The sequence below is a fragment of the Numenius arquata genome, chromosome 12 (genome assembly GCF_964106895.1).
Source record: "Numenius arquata chromosome 12, bNumArq3.hap1.1, whole genome shotgun sequence".
Taxonomy (NCBI): domain Eukaryota; kingdom Metazoa; phylum Chordata; class Aves; order Charadriiformes; family Scolopacidae; genus Numenius; species Numenius arquata.
Genome location: NC_133587.1, coordinates 6,662,405 through 6,680,969, shown reverse-complemented (window position 1 = coordinate 6,680,969; position 18,565 = coordinate 6,662,405). Strand labels below are relative to the sequence as shown.

General features: G+C 37.5%; 2 protein-coding genes across 3 annotated transcripts in view; one reads left to right on the top strand and one right to left on the bottom strand.

Annotated features, from left to right (window-relative positions):
• The window catches only part of RTF2 (replication termination factor 2), a 28,405-nt gene continuing 9,840 nt past the window's right edge, over positions 1 to 18,565 (top strand). For both annotated transcript variants that reach the window (XM_074156992.1, XM_074156991.1), the window contains exons 1-5: positions 1 to 106; positions 1,318 to 1,412; positions 1,511 to 1,604; positions 1,815 to 1,954; positions 2,937 to 3,015. In XM_074156992.1, the coding sequence (XP_074013093.1) occupies positions 38 to 106; positions 1,318 to 1,412; positions 1,511 to 1,604; positions 1,815 to 1,954; positions 2,937 to 3,015 (477 nt within the window). In that variant the 5' untranslated portion in view covers positions 1 to 37. The remainder of the gene's footprint in view (positions 107 to 1,317; positions 1,413 to 1,510; positions 1,605 to 1,814; positions 1,955 to 2,936; positions 3,016 to 18,565) is intronic.
• LOC141470924 (beta-1,3-galactosyl-O-glycosyl-glycoprotein beta-1,6-N-acetylglucosaminyltransferase 7-like) lies at positions 9,527 to 16,720 on the bottom strand. Its single transcript, XM_074157240.1, has 6 exons — positions 16,657 to 16,720; positions 16,291 to 16,400; positions 13,649 to 13,779; positions 11,253 to 12,284; positions 10,676 to 10,771; positions 9,527 to 10,151 (listed from the first exon to the last, which is right to left on the bottom strand). The coding sequence occupies exons 4-6, from the start codon at positions 12,226 to 12,228 to the stop codon at positions 9,925 to 9,927; spliced, it is 1,299 nt and encodes a 432-aa protein (XP_074013341.1). The 5' UTR covers positions 12,229 to 12,284; positions 13,649 to 13,779; positions 16,291 to 16,400; positions 16,657 to 16,720; the 3' UTR covers positions 9,527 to 9,924.

Genomic DNA, 18,565 nt, shown 5'->3' with positions numbered 1-18,565 from the left:
GAAGCGGAGCCGGAAGCGCAGCGCTGCGGGGATCGAGATGGGATGCGATGGCGGCACTATCCCTAAGCGACACGAGCTGGTCAAGGGGCCCCGCAAAGTCGAGAAGGTGGGAGGGGGTTGCGGGAGGGCGGCGGGGAGTGCGGCCGGGGGCTGTCGGACCCGCTGTGGGAACCTGAGCCCTGACCCGGGCCTGCTGAGGCCTAGTCAGTTGTGCCCGGCCCGGGGTGCCTGCGAGCCCGGCCTGGCGCTCCTGGCGCTGGCAGCGCGAAGGAGAGCGCCTTTCTGCGCGGTCCTGGGCCGGTCTGTGGGTACTGCCGTTGGGTGTGGCGTTATCAGCAGCTGTAGTTGGGATCCGTCATTCTGGATCTGTGGGGTGTGGGGTTTAGGGGCCTTCCTTCCCCTAGGCGTACGGTGTCTGCTGGTAATGTTTTTGATGGATTCTTCAGTAGTGTGGCCAGGCCATTGTTGGTGTTGAATGTTGCCATTTTTTCAATCTATCTGTAGAGTGTCTTTAAGTGTTCAAGGCCAGGTTTGATGGCGCATTGAGCAGCCAGGTCTAGTGGAGGGCGTCCTTGCCCATGATAGAAGAGTTGGAACTAGATGATCTTTAGAATTCCTTCCAACCCAAACCGTTCTACGATTCTGTGTTTTAGGGTAATGGATATACAGTGGCATGATCTATGCAGGTAGGTAGATAAAGATCAGGAAAAATCTCACAGCAAATGGCAGAAAGTTTAGGCAAATTACACTTGCTAATGTAAAGTAAGTAAATTAAATCCATTTCTCCCCCACACCTGATTGTCAGAGTAGCTGTGAACCTCAAGCTTTCTTTTATCGTAATAAAATTCATGGGTTTAGACTGAAGCTTAGATGGTTTTAGATGGAGGTACCTCCCCGGTTTGCTTTTCTTGTCGTTTTGATCCTTACAGGCACAGTAACTGGTAGTTGACCCAAGCAAGGGTGAGATGCAGAACTAGAGAGAAGAGGGTAGTGGAGAACATGTGAAAAACAGAAAAAGAATAATGAGGGAAGGGACAGGTGGAAGTGGCAAAAAAATACGAGAATTGAGTTAGAGTTAGGAAGATAGATCCCAAGTCCCAGGATGCAGAAACATGTTTAATAGTTAGAGGTAAACCCTCAAAGCTGGTCATGAGTTCTGCTAAAGTTATTTTATGGAATAGCTTTGAATGCAGAAAGTAGGTTTGGTAAGATACCTGGGGATTTGATTAATGCTTCAAGTATCACTTGGTTTTATGTTTAAATAATTTGCAAATATAAAAGCTATTTTAAAATCATGACTATCTTTTTTTTCTTCAGGTTGACAAAAACGCTGAGTTGGTGGCAAGATGGTATTACTGTGCTTTGAGTCAAGAGAAATTATGTCGACCAATTGTAGCCTGTGAGCTAGGCAGGTATGAATGTTTCCATATAGTCTGCTATATTAAAAGATACTAATTTATAAATAAAGTTATGAGAATCAAATATGACTACTAAAAATTTTATATTACAGGTTGTATAATAAAGATGCTATCATTGAATATTTGTTGGACAAGTCAGCAGATAAAACTCCTATGGAAGCTGCATCCCATATCAAGAGCATTAAGGTAAACAGGTTGTGTCTAGTGTTAAAGACTGCCATGAAAATTAAAACATGCTACAAAGCCTCAATTTGCTTGTGTTCTCGCTATGTTGTTTGTGTTTAACACTAGAAGTGTTAAAAAATAGTAAACCACAGGGAAAAAAATCTTAGGGAATGTCATCATGGCTCAAAAATCATTAGTAAACAGCTTAAAGCTTGCATTTTTATTTTTCAGAATGTTACAGAACTAAACCTTGCAGATAATCCAGCTTGGAGTGGTGACAAAGAGAGTATAAAAGGTGACAAATATGATGACATCCAGTCTGCACGCTTTATATGCCCTGTGGTGGGATTGGAAATGAATGGAAGACATAGGTCAGTAAGTTTCTGGGTTTTGTTTTTAGAAGTGAGTACTGTGCTAAACTGAATAGAGAGCAGGTAAAAATGTTTGTGTCTATGATTTTGCAACTCATATACTGACTCAAGCCTTTGTGGGGAATATTTGTCCTCCTTTCAGAACGAGGCAGTTCAGGAGACTACTGAATGTCCTTTCATTTCATGTTCAAGAGAAAAGATAAAAAGTTAACCCTTTCCTAAATGAATTTATGTGTATAATACAGGATTAGAGGGCAATGTTAGCAGAGAAAAATTGACTAAAAGTTGCTTGGGGGCTAAACCATGAGAGATTGGCACGGACAAGCAGAGGGAGATTGGATGAGACCTCCTTTCGCATCAAATCAAGCAATTCTACCTCTCCCTGTATTAGGATCAGAATGGAGATGGGTTGTATGTCTATTCTAATCCTGCAATAGTATCGATTTTTTTATTGGGCTGAGGAAGGACATTTCTTTGCATCCTGGTTTGGGCAAATTAGCAATTTCTTTTTCTGTGCATGTTAACCCTCATAAGTGAGGAGAGGCCACGTTCTCAGCTTGATAGTTGCGAAATATTTCTTCCTCCAGAGAGTGATTACCCAGGAGATATTCAGATGGAATTAAAGAGAGAACCTGAAAAGTAAACCCATTTTTACCAGAGCTACCGTAGTATTTTTTTGTACGGTGGGGGGTGGTAGAGAGGAAAGGATTAACAGTAGCTGTCAGGAAAGGGTGATCGCATAAACTGTGTGTGTAATTGCTTCAGACGGTCTTGCAAGAATCTTCGATTCTTAGATTGTATAAATTAATAAATGCCTACTCAAAGATGCCGATAACTTTCTCTTTACAAATTCTTGCCGTTAATCAAGGTAACTGTGTCCTGCCAGCCTATTGCAGTGTTGTTTCTGTGTTAAATCAGTACTGCACATATATCTTTTGGACACAGGGTTTCTTAAAAGCAATTGTATGTCTTTTCTTTGAAGGTTTTGCTTCTTGAGAAACTGTGGCTGTGTGTTCTCTGAACGTGCTCTCAAAGAAATTAAATCAGAAGCTTGTCACAAGGTGAGTTTTCCTCAGCTTTAGTAGCAGTAGGGTCACATATAGGGGGACCTCCACAGATAGATACATAGATATAGGTACATACCTCTGTGTGTGTATACATATATATACACACACACAATTGCATTCACATCCACTATCATAAAGTGGTTTTTTTAATCTGAATATGCAAATTGAAGTGGAACTTGTAAAAGTTGTGTTTTATGATGGCCTGAAGTAATTCTATCTGGCCTTTTTAAATAAACAGGTGTAGTTGTAAAAATGAGTATTTTTGTTCTCGGAGACAGTTTGATTTTGCAGTAAATACTTCATAAATTTCATTTTATCAAATATTTGGTTATAATTTCAGTTTAAAAAGAGTGATTGTTTTTGTCTTGCGGTCTTGGGTGTTTGGTTTGGTTGGCTTTTTTCCCTGAATGCATGTGGTTTGTGGTTTATCAGTGTCTGCTCTGTGTATTTAAACTGAGTATGTTTTCAGGTCGTGTTTTGATCTCTGTACTTTTAAAGGAAATTTGCTGTTGTCTGTTTTTTGGGGGCAACTCTTCATAGAATTTTCAACAATTACATGAATTATTCTGGAAAATACTGACTGCATTTCATTTTACAGTGCTGGTTCGACCTCATTATATTGGTTTCTTTGAAGCTAGGGGCAATGATAAAAGTTGCAGATAACTCCATTTTTTCCTATCACTACTTCTATTATCAGTGAGAGTTGTGATGATAGTTGCCACATTCAGGCAGAGCTATTTTTCAGCAAACACCCTGATATTTGATAAAATGTACAGTGTATTTGTATTAAGCAAGATCTTTGAAGGAAAAACTTTCTTTGTAAGTTGTTGCAGGTGATGTGGAATGTTTTTAGTTAGATTTAGCCTCATATTGCTGCATTCAGTGCTAATTTTGTGCAATAGAACAATAGTTTAGTCCTAATGGCTTTGCCTTCCTGATGGCAGACACTGATTTATTTTTAATGAGGTTTTTTGTTTGCATCTAAATTTTTGTTGATAGATGGATGTAACTTGATTATTAAACGCAGGAATGAGATGTTTTGTCCATGGTTTGGACAGTCTGATAATCTTATAAAAACTAAATGAATCCCACATGTTTTCTGGATTTTTTTAATAATCAGCATTTATCATACCTTCATATTTGTGTGCAGCTGTTTTCACATACATGTGAAGTGTTCACAATTCAGAAGGATGCTTCTAGAAATAATGAAGGGGATTTAATATACTAGTCTGTCATCTTTTCATTATTGGCTTTTGGGGCACAAAGGCAATAGTAACCGGCTGGGAGAATGTGTTTTAGTCCACATTTCCTTTGATGAAGGTTTAAGAGTGATTCGGTAGATTTTTGGATATATACTGTTAACATTCTCAGTCTGTATTCAGAATCAAGAAGGGGGCCAGAAATCTTCTAAATAGGATCGTGGGGAACCGCTTGCCATGCGTTCTGGTAGCTAACAGTTTGTTTATATCCAAAGCATTAATTAGCAGCATTCCCCCAGCACTTTCTATCTTTATGCAGCAATGGAGTATATAGTAAAATGAACTAGAACTAATGAAGAAGAAAAAAAAAATAAGTGCTGTCTGTTGTACATATGCTAGGGTTAGAATTTTTTTTTAATAAATAGAATCCTCTTCTGATACATGCGCTGACAAAATGCAAAAAACTTTTTGAAGTAGAAAATGTTTGAATGTTGTGGACTGCCATACATGCGTTTCTACTGGGGCTAACTGCTGTATTTTAAGAATTACAACATGTTTTTTGAACCAAAATGTAACCTATGGGATTCATATGGGTCACAACATATTTCTTTTTCGTGGCCTTGCCATCTTCTGGCTGTCATTATGTGTCCATATGCTGGCACTGTGTGTCCCAGCCACCTCTTTGTGGGCAGAGACATTGTTATGTGACTTCAGAGTGTGACATGATAAGAGTAGCTCAAAAAGAATAATCCTGTATTTGCTTGTTTATGGTGTGTATTCAGTCTCTTTCCAGCTAGCAGAATCTGTGCATTCACTTCATCTCAGGGGATGCATGGATGTAAACTGGAAAAGTGTCGATCTGGGAGTTGTGTGGCAGTTCTCTTCCCCACTACTGTGAAACTCAAGAAAGCTCTTTCAAAACAAGCTGTTCTTGTGTATTAATTTCGCCTCTGAGCCTACAGAGCAGTCTTGATAGTCTGCTAAATTGTAAACAGCAACAGTTTCCCACAGGACTTTGTCAAGCAGATGCTGTAATGATGCAGTGAAAGCGTTCACCAGAGAATACAGATACCCAGCAGCCCAAACAACAGTTCTGCAGTCCTCACCTTCCAGCTCATATACTTTAAACTAAATCTTCTGAACTAGATGATGAACGTGTATTTACATGCTACAAGATGCATATCACAAAACGTTGTGCTCTCTGAAACTATAGATTCTTTCCTGTGCTCAGAGCAGAGGATTGTTTCCTTTCCAGGCCTTCTGGCTTGGCTCATGAGTTACCACTTTGTGGAAGGTCCCACGGACAGTTGTCTCACTGCTCAGTTTTCTTGGTTTTTTTCTGTAGCAGCTCATACAAGAAATAGAGCAATCTGTTTGCCCAGTGATATGCAGATCACAAAATAATTGTTGGGAAGAAATTGATGCATATGCAGGTATTTTCTCATTCAATGGGAAATGGAGAACCCCCAGATGAAGAATTCAGCATTGCTTGGTTTATCTCAACAGTACTTGCTGTAGTACTAGATTTGAAAGGCTTTATGGAGTCTGGGTACAGGGAGTCTTCCTATCAGTGTTCTCTTTCAAAAAACTGTATGTTGCCTCAATAGAAACTTTATGTGAAGAGCTGACAATATTAAATATACGTATTTATCTGCTTTTACTGGAATTGTTAAAAATACTGTATTGGTACTAGGGAAGCTGTCACGGATGGAGGACTTTTAGTACAGCAACTGTTAATTAATGTGTGAGGACAATCTCTAAGTGACTTACATCCCTTGGAAGTAAACTGTTCTTTCTTGCTTCACATCTTAAGTAGCAGTATACTGAAGGATTCAAGTTAAAAAATAACATTAAAGAAATATAATATTAAAATGTGAACACTAAGGCAAACAGACACTGTAAAAGTTGTTGAAAGAGAGATTGTCTCTTATTGCCTGAATGGTAAATGCTTTGAACTGTCTTGCCAAAATACAGAACTCTGTGGCCAAAGATTTTTGAAAGGGCAATGAGAATTTTTTTAGTGGTGGTTTATGTCGGAGAGTGAGCTTGTTACATGAAGTGCTTGGGACAAATTTTGAAGCTTCTATTTAGACTGAAAAGGGTTGAAAAAGAGCGTTGTCTAAAACAGAGCAACTTACGAATACAAATAAAACTTTCAGTACCTTTTTACACAGAAGTGTATTTTGTTTGAGCCGTATTTTCGAGGTTTTGTACAGTAATAAGAGAAAATTTAAACTATCAGTACTGAGTCAAATGCTAAAATGTGCGGGATAGGACTTTCAATCAGCAGGAAAAGAAACAACTTTGCTTTCAGATAACGGAGTTTGGTGAAGCCCTGAGTTTTCTGCTGCTTCCTATTCTTCAGGAAGAATTATGTGACACAGAAATTGTCAGTTTAAAATTTGCACTTTTTAATAAGATGTTCTCACTTATTTTAATTCTCCATCAGACCACAAAAATTAAAAGAACAAGTAAGACTGTTTCTACTCACTCTTTTTGTAATTCATGGGATCTTGGAGACTGTAAATTAGTGCTAATCTATGTTGGTCTGTAGATTTGGAACTTCCATTCTAATTGGCTTCCTGATTCTTGCATGAGCAATCTTTGGTGCCTTCTCATTTGGAAGTCTGCTGTTTGACAAAAATTACACTTTTAGAAATGACAGAATAAAAGAATCGCTTAGCAGTGTGTAGCATCTATTTGACCTCACTTTTGGAGGATTAAAAAAGGCACCATTACCAATTTTTAATGTTGACTCTCCTGTCTAAGAAGTTTTTGGTGTAATAGTCTGCTAGAGGTAATTTGGAGACAGGATAGAGGTTATTGACTCTGTGGTGGAAGTCCTTCTGGGAGTTCAGGTAGTCACTCTGGAAGATAAGGACAAGATTACATTTTAAAATGTAATTTCCTGTATCACTTCAAAGTTTATTTTGCAATTGTTTTCAGAGTCAACAGACTCTAATACAGACATGAAATAATACCCTAACTATTAAAATCTGTGCCATATAAAACACTTAATCAAATGTTTAACTTAGATACAGAGCTATTGAACATGTGCCTCGGGCTTTTTGAAACAGAAACTACGCATACAGCTTTCAGATATAGCCTTGATGTGTGGGCAGTGTGCTACAGAGCACAGTGTTTCCTTGAACAAGGTCACATTGACATGGTGTGCTCTTAGATCAACAGTCACCAAAAGTTAGTAAATATTGGTTGCTGAGATCTGAAAGTTGTGATCGATCTACTCATAATATGATAACGTGTATAGGACTTAACGCTTCTTATGTATGTTTAAATGCTCTCAGCTTTCACAGTTTTATTACTTAATTTTTTACTGTTGTTAGAAATAAAAAAATCTTTCAAGAATAGAATGTAGTTATGGTCACTTGGAATAATGAGTAGAATACTGCTTCTTAATGATTGAGAATGGAATGGTCTAACTATGATTTTCCTGGGAGTTTTATATATGTAAAACTTCGTTTAAAATAAAAAATCCTTTAAGGAAGGAGGATCATGCTCCAGTGCTTTTCCTGGATTAACATGGGTAAATTCATACCTAAATTATATTTTAAGAGAGGGTTTTGTGCAGATTTTTTTTCCCCAGTTTGACTGGTTCAAACAAACCCCTGCTATTGAATTTATCCTTTCAATTCAATTCAGAAGTGAGACATAATTGTTCTGTGTGATGGCGACAAAAGGTGAAAGGTAGATAATGGATTTGCTGCAGTGACGGTAACAAGGAATGTTCCATTCACGTTTTAAAGGACAACAGAGAGTGGATAAATGCTGGCAGTACCCTGCAGTGGATTGGGTGTGGCTTGGAGAGAAATTAATTATGAATATTGCTATGATTAATACATGCCAGAGACCCATTAGCTTCAGTAATGGTTTTCAGAGTGCCTCTCAACAAGCTCAGTGTGAACATACTGCATGGCTTTTTTTTTTTTTTTTTCCTTTCTTTCCATAAAAAAGCCATCCCCAGCAATATTTATCCACAAGTTCTGGATTTTACATGAAACTGAGTACAGCCCTTTGGGTGAGTTTGTAAGTTTCTGTAAATAAATAGGGACCAGATGGTCTTTCCTTAGGTTAAAGTTCATTTGAAAGAAATTATGGTTCCAAGAAACTTGTGTGGGAAAATGAGCGGTACAGTTCCAGGAACCTGGGAATAAGTTTGTAACAAGAAACTTTTATGTTCTATTGTTAGGTCATGTCAATTCGTTTGAATTTTTTTGGAAAAAACGCTTAATCCGTACGTCAGTTTTCCTGTAAAAACCGAGTGATATTTTGAGCGCATATTGAAGCTCACATCTAAATTGAAATTGCTCCTAGACATTTATTTATAATTTGTAGTTTCTGATCAAGTGAGTTTGTAAGTAACAGGACATACTTATTAGTTCCCATCAGAGTTTGTGCAAAACAATTGGGAGTTTATTTGGATTTACTGGAATGAAACTTTAATTTGCATTCCGGAGGATGAACAATTTGAAATGACTTCTCACAATGCAGGTTTCTCCTAGTCTTTTCCGTTAGTAGCACCCAACTAAAGACCTTTGGAGACAGGGGGTAGAGGTTTAATCCTATGGAAGAGTTATCATTTTGTATGAAAGGCCACCAAATATATCCTCTCTGTTTCCTCATATTCCCCCCGATCTTTCTCGTTGCACAAGTGAAGGGATTAATTTAAAAGTCCATAAGAGGAAACAGCAACTCTTGCCTGGAAAAGGGCTGGATCCTTGTTATTTTTTCATTACTGTTCCCTGGTTTTGCATGTGTTGTGTGTTCAAAGCCACTTCCTTGATTTAGACCAGCGAGTGCTGCGTTTGGTCTGCAGAGGGTTTGGGAAATTAGATGCTTGTCCTGGTTGCTGCTAGGGGTTTTCTCCGATTGCTGCAGACGGTTGCAAGGTTCAGGGAGGTTTTATTTCCCTCGCTCAGGTACACTGGGATTGAAAGATGGCTTTTCACTCAGTTTTCCTTTGTTCCCTGGCCTCAAATTTCCCTTGTCTCCTCGCCCTAAGATGCTGCAGAGACCCAGAAACAGGGACTTGAAGGTAAACGTGCATTGCAGGACCCCTACTACTGTTGCTGGCACACACACCCTTTTCATTAGGAGCAAAGCCTGAGTAGTGCAAGAGTGAGATTGCCAGGCTACACAATGAAATTAGAGATACAGCTGGCCATGGGGGAAAAAACCACCAACAGTGAAATGGACTGTGTCTGAAACTGGTTGTCGCTTGCTTATCTACAAGCTCTGAAATTTTAGCATGAACTTCATTATTCAAAATAATTGACTACATAAGACATACAGTAGACACGACATTTACTTGTGCTCTTTGTATTTTATCTTTGTTCAGTCATTGCTTCCATTTTATTATTTTCATACCAGTTAGTCCTTTTGTTGGCTGCAGACAGGAAGACTATGCATTTTTCCAGTTAAAGAAGTCACTTAAAGGATTATGAATCTCCTCCTTGTCTTCACTAAGTTAAAGGTTTAGACATGTAATTTTCTTCAAGAATTAACAAATTGGCAGTTGTCGCTCTTTATCTTCCTGTAATAAATAGAAACTGTTTATTTCACTGGCAGACTGGTAGTACAGTATTGTGCTTACCCTCATGCTGTAACGCACAGACTGAAGTCTATGGCTAAGAATGTTAATGGTTTCTGTCAGTATTTTGAACACTTGTTTAGATGTTAGTTAAGCTCAAACATTCAGCTTCATGTTGAAATGGTTCTCTTCCTGGAAACGCCAGTGATCTTCGATCGGGACTTCTGCCTGGTGCAGCACTTTAAGCCTGTAGCGTCTCTCTAGGCAGTCCATAACAAGTGGATATGTCCCTGGCTCGAACTTGTTGGCAAACAAATGAGGTGACTCAATAATCCACTGCAAATCCCCTAGTCCATAAACGCAAATATCTCTGATGTAATGACCTGTAAAGAGAAATTGAAGATATCTGAAAAAAGCAAGTAAGCTGAACAGAATCAATTCATCAATTCTTTACTGTGCTAAGTCTGTACAGTTACATATTCTATTTTTTTTTTATGCTTTCCTTAGTCAGCACTATTCTCCTTTTTTATTAATGTTCAAATTGAAGAGATTTAACCCAGTGTTGGTGAAAGCATCTGACAAACATGCTTGTTAAGTAAACCCTCTGCTCTTCACTGAAAACTGATCAGTCAAGTTAATGCATTGGTAACTGGAGGTTGAAAGAACAGTTGTCAGTAAGTATATGGATACTGTCACCACCTCTGCAAGAATACATCAGAACCTATTTAGTTTGGATACAGTGGAGTAATTTAGTAGGGTGGCTTGGTGTTTTACTTGGTACTTCCAAAATAAAATATATATGACCACTGAGGCACATTTAATAGCTAGTTTAAAGCATAATACGTAATAATGCAATGAATGATAGTCAGTGAATCAAATTTGAGTTCATGATCAAAATTCACATTACCTTTGCAGCCTTTGTGTGTGGTTCCTTCTTGATCTTTCCATTTAATGGCTCGTATGTTTCCTTCCCAGTCTGCATTGGGTGTAGCCCCTGGAGCATCTTTAAAAACATACGGTTCTGATAAGATTTCTTTCTACTTATTACAGGGAAGATTTTCACTGCTGAAGACTCTTTAAATGTAGCCACATTAAGTATTTATTTACAGATATTTTCATCATAAGAACAGATATTCTCAGTGTTACTGCTTTTTTTTTTTTTTTTTTTTCCTGGAGAGTTATGAGCTTTCTTGTAGCAAAAAAAAAAACCCTCTTTTAATCAACCTTTTTCTAGCCTTGTAGCTAATGGTCTGCACTAAAAGTAGTACTTTTCTGGAATCAAGCTTTGTTTCGTAGCCATCAGGAGATGTGACTTTTTGAAAGAGCAGCATCAAGGCTGAAGAAATCACCATAGTTCTGCAATGCAACGCAGTTAAGTGGTGGTATTAAGCTCTGAATGGGAGCTCACTAGCTCTCTGTGCCAGAGAACCTTACAATGCTGTTGGTCCAGGGGTTACTCATAGTAGAAATAGCATATATCTTACCATTTAAACGATTCAGTGTGACCCAGTAGTGTTCATCCGGACTGTACGTGTCTCTTGACCATTCAAGCAAATCTTTTGCACGTGCATCAGTCAATGTAAACTCTACAAATTCTTTAGTGAGTATGTAATAAGCACTACCAAAATAGATCGTCAAATTATATGGAGGTTTAGCTTTTATATTCTTTGTTGGATACACATATGACATTCCAGAATGTACATACTCTCTGTAACTAACCTGCGTCCTGTGTTTCATATGAAGTGGTTGGACTACCCCAGGAGTCATATTTTTACCATTCCATTTACTTTTGATGTATTGTATAATGTCTTTGTTTGTTTTAATGGGATAATCTTGACCACAGAGATTAATAACGTAATTCCACTGAATTTTGGAATGAACTAGATCTCTCATGCAATTAATATCAGCTTGCAATCTTGAAAATCCTGCATAAACAACATTTTCTCTTTTTGAGGAAATAAAAATATTTTCAAAGCAATTCACGATGTTTTGTACAGCAGCTTTATAATCTTTTGGTGACTTTTCATCAACATGTATGCAGTAAATATTCTGAGGCATATAAATAGCTCTTAGCAGCTTTACAAACATTTCCAACTCCTTGTGAATTGTGATGATGTATGCCAATGAGAAATTTCCTTCTTCATCTGACAGTGGTCTTGTGATAAAATGCAGAGTCTTCAAAACCATGGAGCAGTTGCAGGAGGTCTGAATGCAGCTGAGTGTTTTAGGTTGGTAGGTATTCTGACAAAAGTTACCGATTTTAAAGGCAGCGGTTTTACCCACAAAAAGAGCTGAACAAAGTTCATCTGGGTAAAAACCACACTCTGCTATATTTGCATTAAATTTTTGTTGATTTGGCTCTTCAGAAAGCATATCCTTTAGGTAGATGAAAGTGTAGATGAACATACAGACAGCAATGCACGCTAAAAATCCTGATTTTGTTGCATCAAGTGGGTTCATCTTTTAATTCCCAGATACCGTCTTCTCATCATAGTCTGTTTAAGTGTTCAGGTTATCTGGAAGGAAAAGTGAGATAAATAGAGGGAGACAACCTTTTTGACTGGTTTTTTTTAATAGATGACATGTTAGTGATGCATTTATAAACATTGAGAGTACTCTATTTCCAGTTACTCGGAGGGAGTGTGCGTGTGCCCGTATGCCTGCTGGTGCTGCAGTGTACTCAGCCACTGGAAGTGGTACTTGCAGAGCCACAAAGGGATTTTTCTAGGGACAAACAAAATTATCCAAAGAACCAAAAATGGCTTTGTACACATCATTACTTGAGCAAGGGGGGGTTCTCGCCCATCAGATAGAAGTTTCTTCTACTTTGAGGCAGCGTGTTTGCCAGTAGGTGAGTAGGATACTCAAGGTCTAGCTTTAGGGACGGCGTGCGAGCAGTGAGCCCTGTGTGCTAAGGGACGGCTGTTGCTGACGTTTCCTTAAGGCCTGGGAAACCTTAAGTTCTGACAGAATTCAGTAAATTAAATCAGCAGAATATTTATTAAATAAACAAAAGGAAGAAACTAAAACGTAATCCACAAAATACACCATTTTTTATCCTTATAAAGTCAGCAAATGTTTCTGAGACTTTTTTTTTTTTTTTTCTCTGACATCTTTGTACTGTGCTTTGGAAAACAGGACATGTAGACAACACTCACTTCTTATTTTTAGGATGTGTGCATATCCGGAGATAAGTACACTACTGCCAGTATTAGCAGTCAGAGATAACTGTGTAATTTACATCAGTATTGGCGCAGGAGTTTTTCCATTGTGATTTTTTTCTTACATATGCTTTGTTGAAAAGTCAGAAGAAGGAGAGTACAGCAGTCCTGAATCCCACAGCAATTACATGAAGCATTTGGTATAGACCTTCCTAGAGAAAACTCCAGGGTGGGGGAGAGGGTCCATCAGCTGCCATTAAGCTTAATAATTAAATTAATATTTTTTTATTTTATTTTCAAGATATTTAAGTTTCCCTTATTTTATTAAATGAATTTGTTTTTAACAAAATTTGTATTTCACCTGTAAATATTTCATGCTTTGCAGCTGTCAACATCACAACATATTTGTTATTACATAGGAACAGAGAACAAGCATATTTTTATAAAGATAATTTCTTTATAGGAATATTATTGTGGTTAGAAGGCTCTACGTTTTCATTAGAAGTGAAAAATACTTTCTTAATGAAAACTCAGCATACATCTGCCTTAGAAGCTTGAAAATAAAGAGCGTGTTGTAGTTAAAGTGGAAACAAGACATAGAATTTAAAAAGCATTAAAAATACAGAATTTGAACTAAGAGAATGGATACACTGTAATACCACAATTTTAAAATCTTATTAGGCTGTTGGGAAAGAACGTATTTATCTTATTGTCCTTACTGGTATGCACTGGGTTTCATGCTGGAAGAATGCCTCTTTTCCACTTAGTATTCCAGAAAACGGAGTTGTAGATTAGGTGGAGGGTTCATCCATTTTGCTGTGGTGTTCAGTCAGTCTGCTCTTCGGTCTGCCTTGAATGCACAGGCCAAAGAAAAAGCATTAGGAAATCAGGTCCCAAAAGAGTATTATTTTTTTCTTCACATCTCCGAAGGGACACATCTACTGGGTAAACAAGCTTGATGCGAGTCTTTCATGCATTCGAACGAAAAACTTCAGGAAATCAAATCCACGCCAACCTTTCAATATTGTGCGGAAAGGAAGAGAAAAGGAACGCTGAAAGGTGAAAGCCAGGATTTTCAGAGTAAAAATGAAATACACCGGGACTGTAGCCTGCTACCAGCTGACTCGCAGGGCAGAGAGAAGATCTGCACCAGTAGCAGAAGTTAGAGAGAGGAAGTGTCTGTTAGGGAAGCACTGATTTTTGCGGACCTGGAGTCAGAAAACCTGATTCATTCTGAGTGAATAATTACAGGAGGAGCATTGAGAGTTCTCCGAATTAGTGAATGTGATGTGATCTCTATGGTAGATGACACAGAAGTTCACTCTGGACATAAGAATTACACTGAAGACAATTATAGAAACATTTGGGATTTTATACCCACTTACAATACAGAACATCTGTACAGAATGAGTGTGCTCGTCAGGTTTTTTTCATTAAATGCATCTTTGTGGACAGGTTGCAAAGGATAGTTCCCTAGGGAACCAAGCTATAACCTGGTTGTTTCATACACTTAAATTTTTATTACTCTTCAAATAATAGTTTCCAGGGGTGCTTCAGGTTGTTAAGGGTTTACTATGGATTTTTCCTATTGAATTGTGTGGCACCTAGAAACTGTATTTTATGTGCCAGCATAAAAGTACACAAACACCCCATTATCAGGTGAAAAGAAACAATTCCTTCTCCAGTGTTAACATGTTTCTGGAGAATGACTAAATGATGAAGCCTTGCCTACAAGAACAGAATTTGACATCTTGTAGCCTCAGGGTATATTGCAGGATGAAAGCATTGGCTTTCTGCTAGCGTTTTGATAGATTTAGAGCTAGAATTGCAGCTGTTAGTCCCATCATGTATGAAATTTGCCGCTTAGAAGAATCCTCTAGCCCCTGTGCTATTGTCTGCTGTCAAGGACTATGCTACTGAATTCCCTCCTGCCCTTGAAGAGCAAGATGTCAGGCTGGTGAGAAAATCCTCTGTCCAGGCATAACCCAGTCTATGCCTATCTTGCCTTTTAGTTTTATTATGAGTGATATTATAGGTATTTATTGTTACCAGAATGTCTCTCTGAAACTCAACCTTTTCTGTGTCATGGATAGGTTTTCTAAATCTGGTGAATGATGTCTTAATTTTTAGAAGCGCCAAGAGCAGTATTTGACATTCTTCAAAAAGCAACCTATTTGTAGGGATTTTCAAGCACCTTCGTGGCTGCTTTTATGGATGTTACTTAACAGACAATTGTTGTAAGCCTAAACTCCTCAATCTCAATTAAAAAGGTAAACTCTGGAGAATAAAGTGGAATTATGTTTATGCCTGAAAATAAGCCTGTGAAATATCATCTCAGCTTATCAAGACCCCATTAACTATATGCTTTGCTGTGCATTTCCTAGTAACAAATCATTCTACAAGTTACTGTTTCTTCCTACCATAAGATTCTGGACTGCATCATTGCATCTCAAAATATTCTGTTCTGTCCATACTCTTTGTATTTACTTAATACTAATGTTTAGATAAAATTTAGTTCGTATGACTTCATAATTCAGTGAAGCAAATGACGTAAGAATACTTCATCTTCTAATAAAATGGTTAAAAGGCATTAACTCCTTATTTCTAAATGTTTTTATCTGTTTTTTGTCTGAAAGGTGTTTATGTTGGCATGAGCGTAGACATTTTATAAGCAAGTGAATACTAATTCACCTCTCTAAAAACCTAATGTAAAAATTAGTGCTTTTAACTGCTCTTTACTTTGCTTTTCTTTTTGCTTAAGCCTAAGGTAAGTACTGCTTCTGTGTTGTGACATGCATCAAGTAAAAGAAAAAAATTGTTCATCAAACTCAATTAATACTGCCTTAGACATTTGAAAGCATTCTTTCTTTAAAATATTGCATCGGGATTTAAACAGATTTATGGAGGTTTACCTGTTCATCTTTGCTATTTTTTTTCTGTTTTCCTGGTTGTTTTTTTTTTTTCTTGTGTAGTGTATTTGACCTCCTAACAATTTAAAACAAATACTATGAAAGCTATTTAAACTGTTAATTTTTTTACAGCCCTATAAGTTACTTGCAACAGAGCATAACAAGTATTTGTAAGTGTTGATTTTTATGATACAAACACCACTAGTAGTAATGACCTCCATCCTGCTGTACATCTATGATAAAGTTAAAGAGAAAAAAAACAAACCCAAACCCCCAAAACTTAGTACCCTTATAGCAGATTTTAAAGTGAAGTACCCTTATTGCAGATTTTAAGGTGAAATGGTCTTTCTGAAGTGAAATATTTGTCACTTTTCAAAGATTAAAACAAGTTGTGTTTTAATAAAGGAAAAACAAAAACCTGAAGTCCTACAATCTAATTTATTCAGTCTTACCTTGTACAAAATTAGCCAGGAGACAGCATCATAATAAAAATAAATAGGAGTCTCATCGTCCTTCAGCAGAATTCAGACAGCATTCTTCATTCTGTCGCTTGTGGAGAAATCTGGCGTAAGTGAAAGGGGTTAAACATTAACGTTAATGTTTTCATTTGAGAGTTCATCTGGCTTCCCGCAATGCTTAGCATATTTATTCTGCAGTAATGCTGTTTAGCTTCACAAATGTCCTCTGCTTCACAATAATGAGAGAAAACTTGAGCTTCTCCAAATTTCTTTTTCTACTCTTTTCTGAGACAGCCTTTAAAGGGCTGAAATCAGACTTTCAGATATGTTTGCTGATGATTATAAATAGTATTGCTTTACCTCTGAGGCTTTAACAGAGTGTGCTGCATGATCAGAACTGGAAAGGACTCGAACCCTCTCTTCCTCCTCCTCCTTTTTCCTCCTCCTCCTCCTCCCTCCATTCTTAACTGTTTGCCTGCTGAAACTTTCCAATTTGTGGCAAAAAATGTACAGCAAAGAATTGCCTCTGGTCATTTCTAGTAGCTGGAAGCTTAAAAGATAGTAAATGAAATATCTCCTTCCGAAACAGAATGTTTACTGTGTTACTACCTTTATAAAGGTTCTTGGGATTTTTAATAAGTGAAAAATTAACAGTTTCGGTTTACTGGAATTAGCAAAGTTTGTGGTTCTAGAAACAAGTAAGAAGGCTGGTGTATTTTGCACACGTTCAAATAAAAATAGCGTAGTGGTCAGAAATAAATGCAAAACCTCAAAGTCAATTAAGGCACGGCAGCAGGTATGGCAGATACAAAATTATCTTTGACTTTAAGGGAAGCTCTGTAAATACAAGCCTCTGCTTGGACAGTATTTTTGTAGTAGGTGCTACAGCTTCTGAGTGAAAGTTCACATTCTGTGAATTGGTACATAGGAAACTTTCCACTCTTCCCAAGTCACCATTTACTCTTTGCCTCAGTGTATGTCCAAGTAGGATGGTGATGTCAAAAATTGTGTTAATCCAATCTTACATTACTGATCTGCTAATGAATAAACCTCTGGAAGAGTATCTCTCTTAACATGTTTTTAGTTAACTGTTACAAGAGACGGTAATCTTTAATACATGAGCTTGTGTGGCTGGTAAATGAACAGATAGGGTCCTTGGTTGAATAGGATGTGTGTTCAATCCTCTTTCTAAATACTACCCTGCTTAAAGAGGAACAGTCAGCTTATGGTCATACATCTTCCATAATCTGGTGGGAATTGTTTTGGAACAGGCTTTGAAGACTTTTTGATCATATCTGTGCACCCTTTAAATAATTTTTAATGCAAGCATCGTAAGCCATTTAGATATAAACAATTTTGAACATGATTTTATAATTGAACCCTGAAATGGCTTTTAGATGGAAATCATGTTACAGATTGAATCTTGCATTCAGATCTCCAAGCTGCTCTTCTAATGCTTTTGTCCATTACAGAATAGTTTTCAAGTTCAATCTCATTTAGGAACGTCTTCCGTTCAAGGTGCTGCAAAAACATGAAGGAACTACAGCAAGTACCCTCATATGTATTTAAAGTCCCAATGTAAACAAGGTACAGCAAGGGAGACCCTGGGATATCATAAAACAAATATCTGCCCCAGAAGACCTATATCTGAAGGAACAATCTTTCTGAATTTGCAAAACTGAAAATTTCTTTCGGCTTTTATCCCACCATTTCAAAACATTGAAATAAAAATAGTGAGTTTTTTAAAAAGTCAAAATTAAAGCTTTGCATCCAACAGTACCGACAATTAAAAAATGGTTGATGCATATATATGATGCAACAACAGATCGTACCTACTGGAGTTAGTGAAACCTGGGAAGGTGGAGTTGGTTCTATGCCTATAACTTGCTGTACTTAAAGTATGTTTAGAAGGGTTTGGTCTCTGTAATATAATCTAGCTGTTGTCATTGCAAAAAACTATCTGTTTCCATGAACAGAAAGTGGACACTGTCTTTATTTCCCTGTTTCTTGTAAACACTTTTCATTTTAGAACAGTTCCACCTGTGTTTTCCAGATGGGAACCTGGATTTGCTTGCTTTTTCAAAAGGCAACATTTCCTGAAATTAGAGTCCTTTGACATAAACTTGTACTTGGAGGAAATTTCCACTTATTTTTATATGCTTAACAGAATATGTTTTTAAAAAATTATTGCAGAAATCACTTTTTAAATCACTAGCCTGTAGGAGGATGATGGTCTTTCATGCTGTATTCGGGAAAACACCCCACTTTT

Excerpts from the sequence above, each read along its gene's own strand:
- LOC141470924 (XM_074157240.1), bottom strand. The coding sequence starts at position 12,228 with ATGAACCCACTTGATGCAACAAAATCAGGATTTTTAGCGTGCATTGCT. Across the intron at positions 10,772-11,252 it reads CACACTGAATCGTTTAAATG|ATGCTCCAGGGGCTACACCC; the intron begins GTAAGATATATG and ends ATGTTTTTAAAG. Across the intron at positions 10,152-10,675 it reads CACACACAAAGGCTGCAAAG|GTCATTACATCAGAGATATT; the intron begins GTAATGTGAATT and ends TTCTCTTTACAG.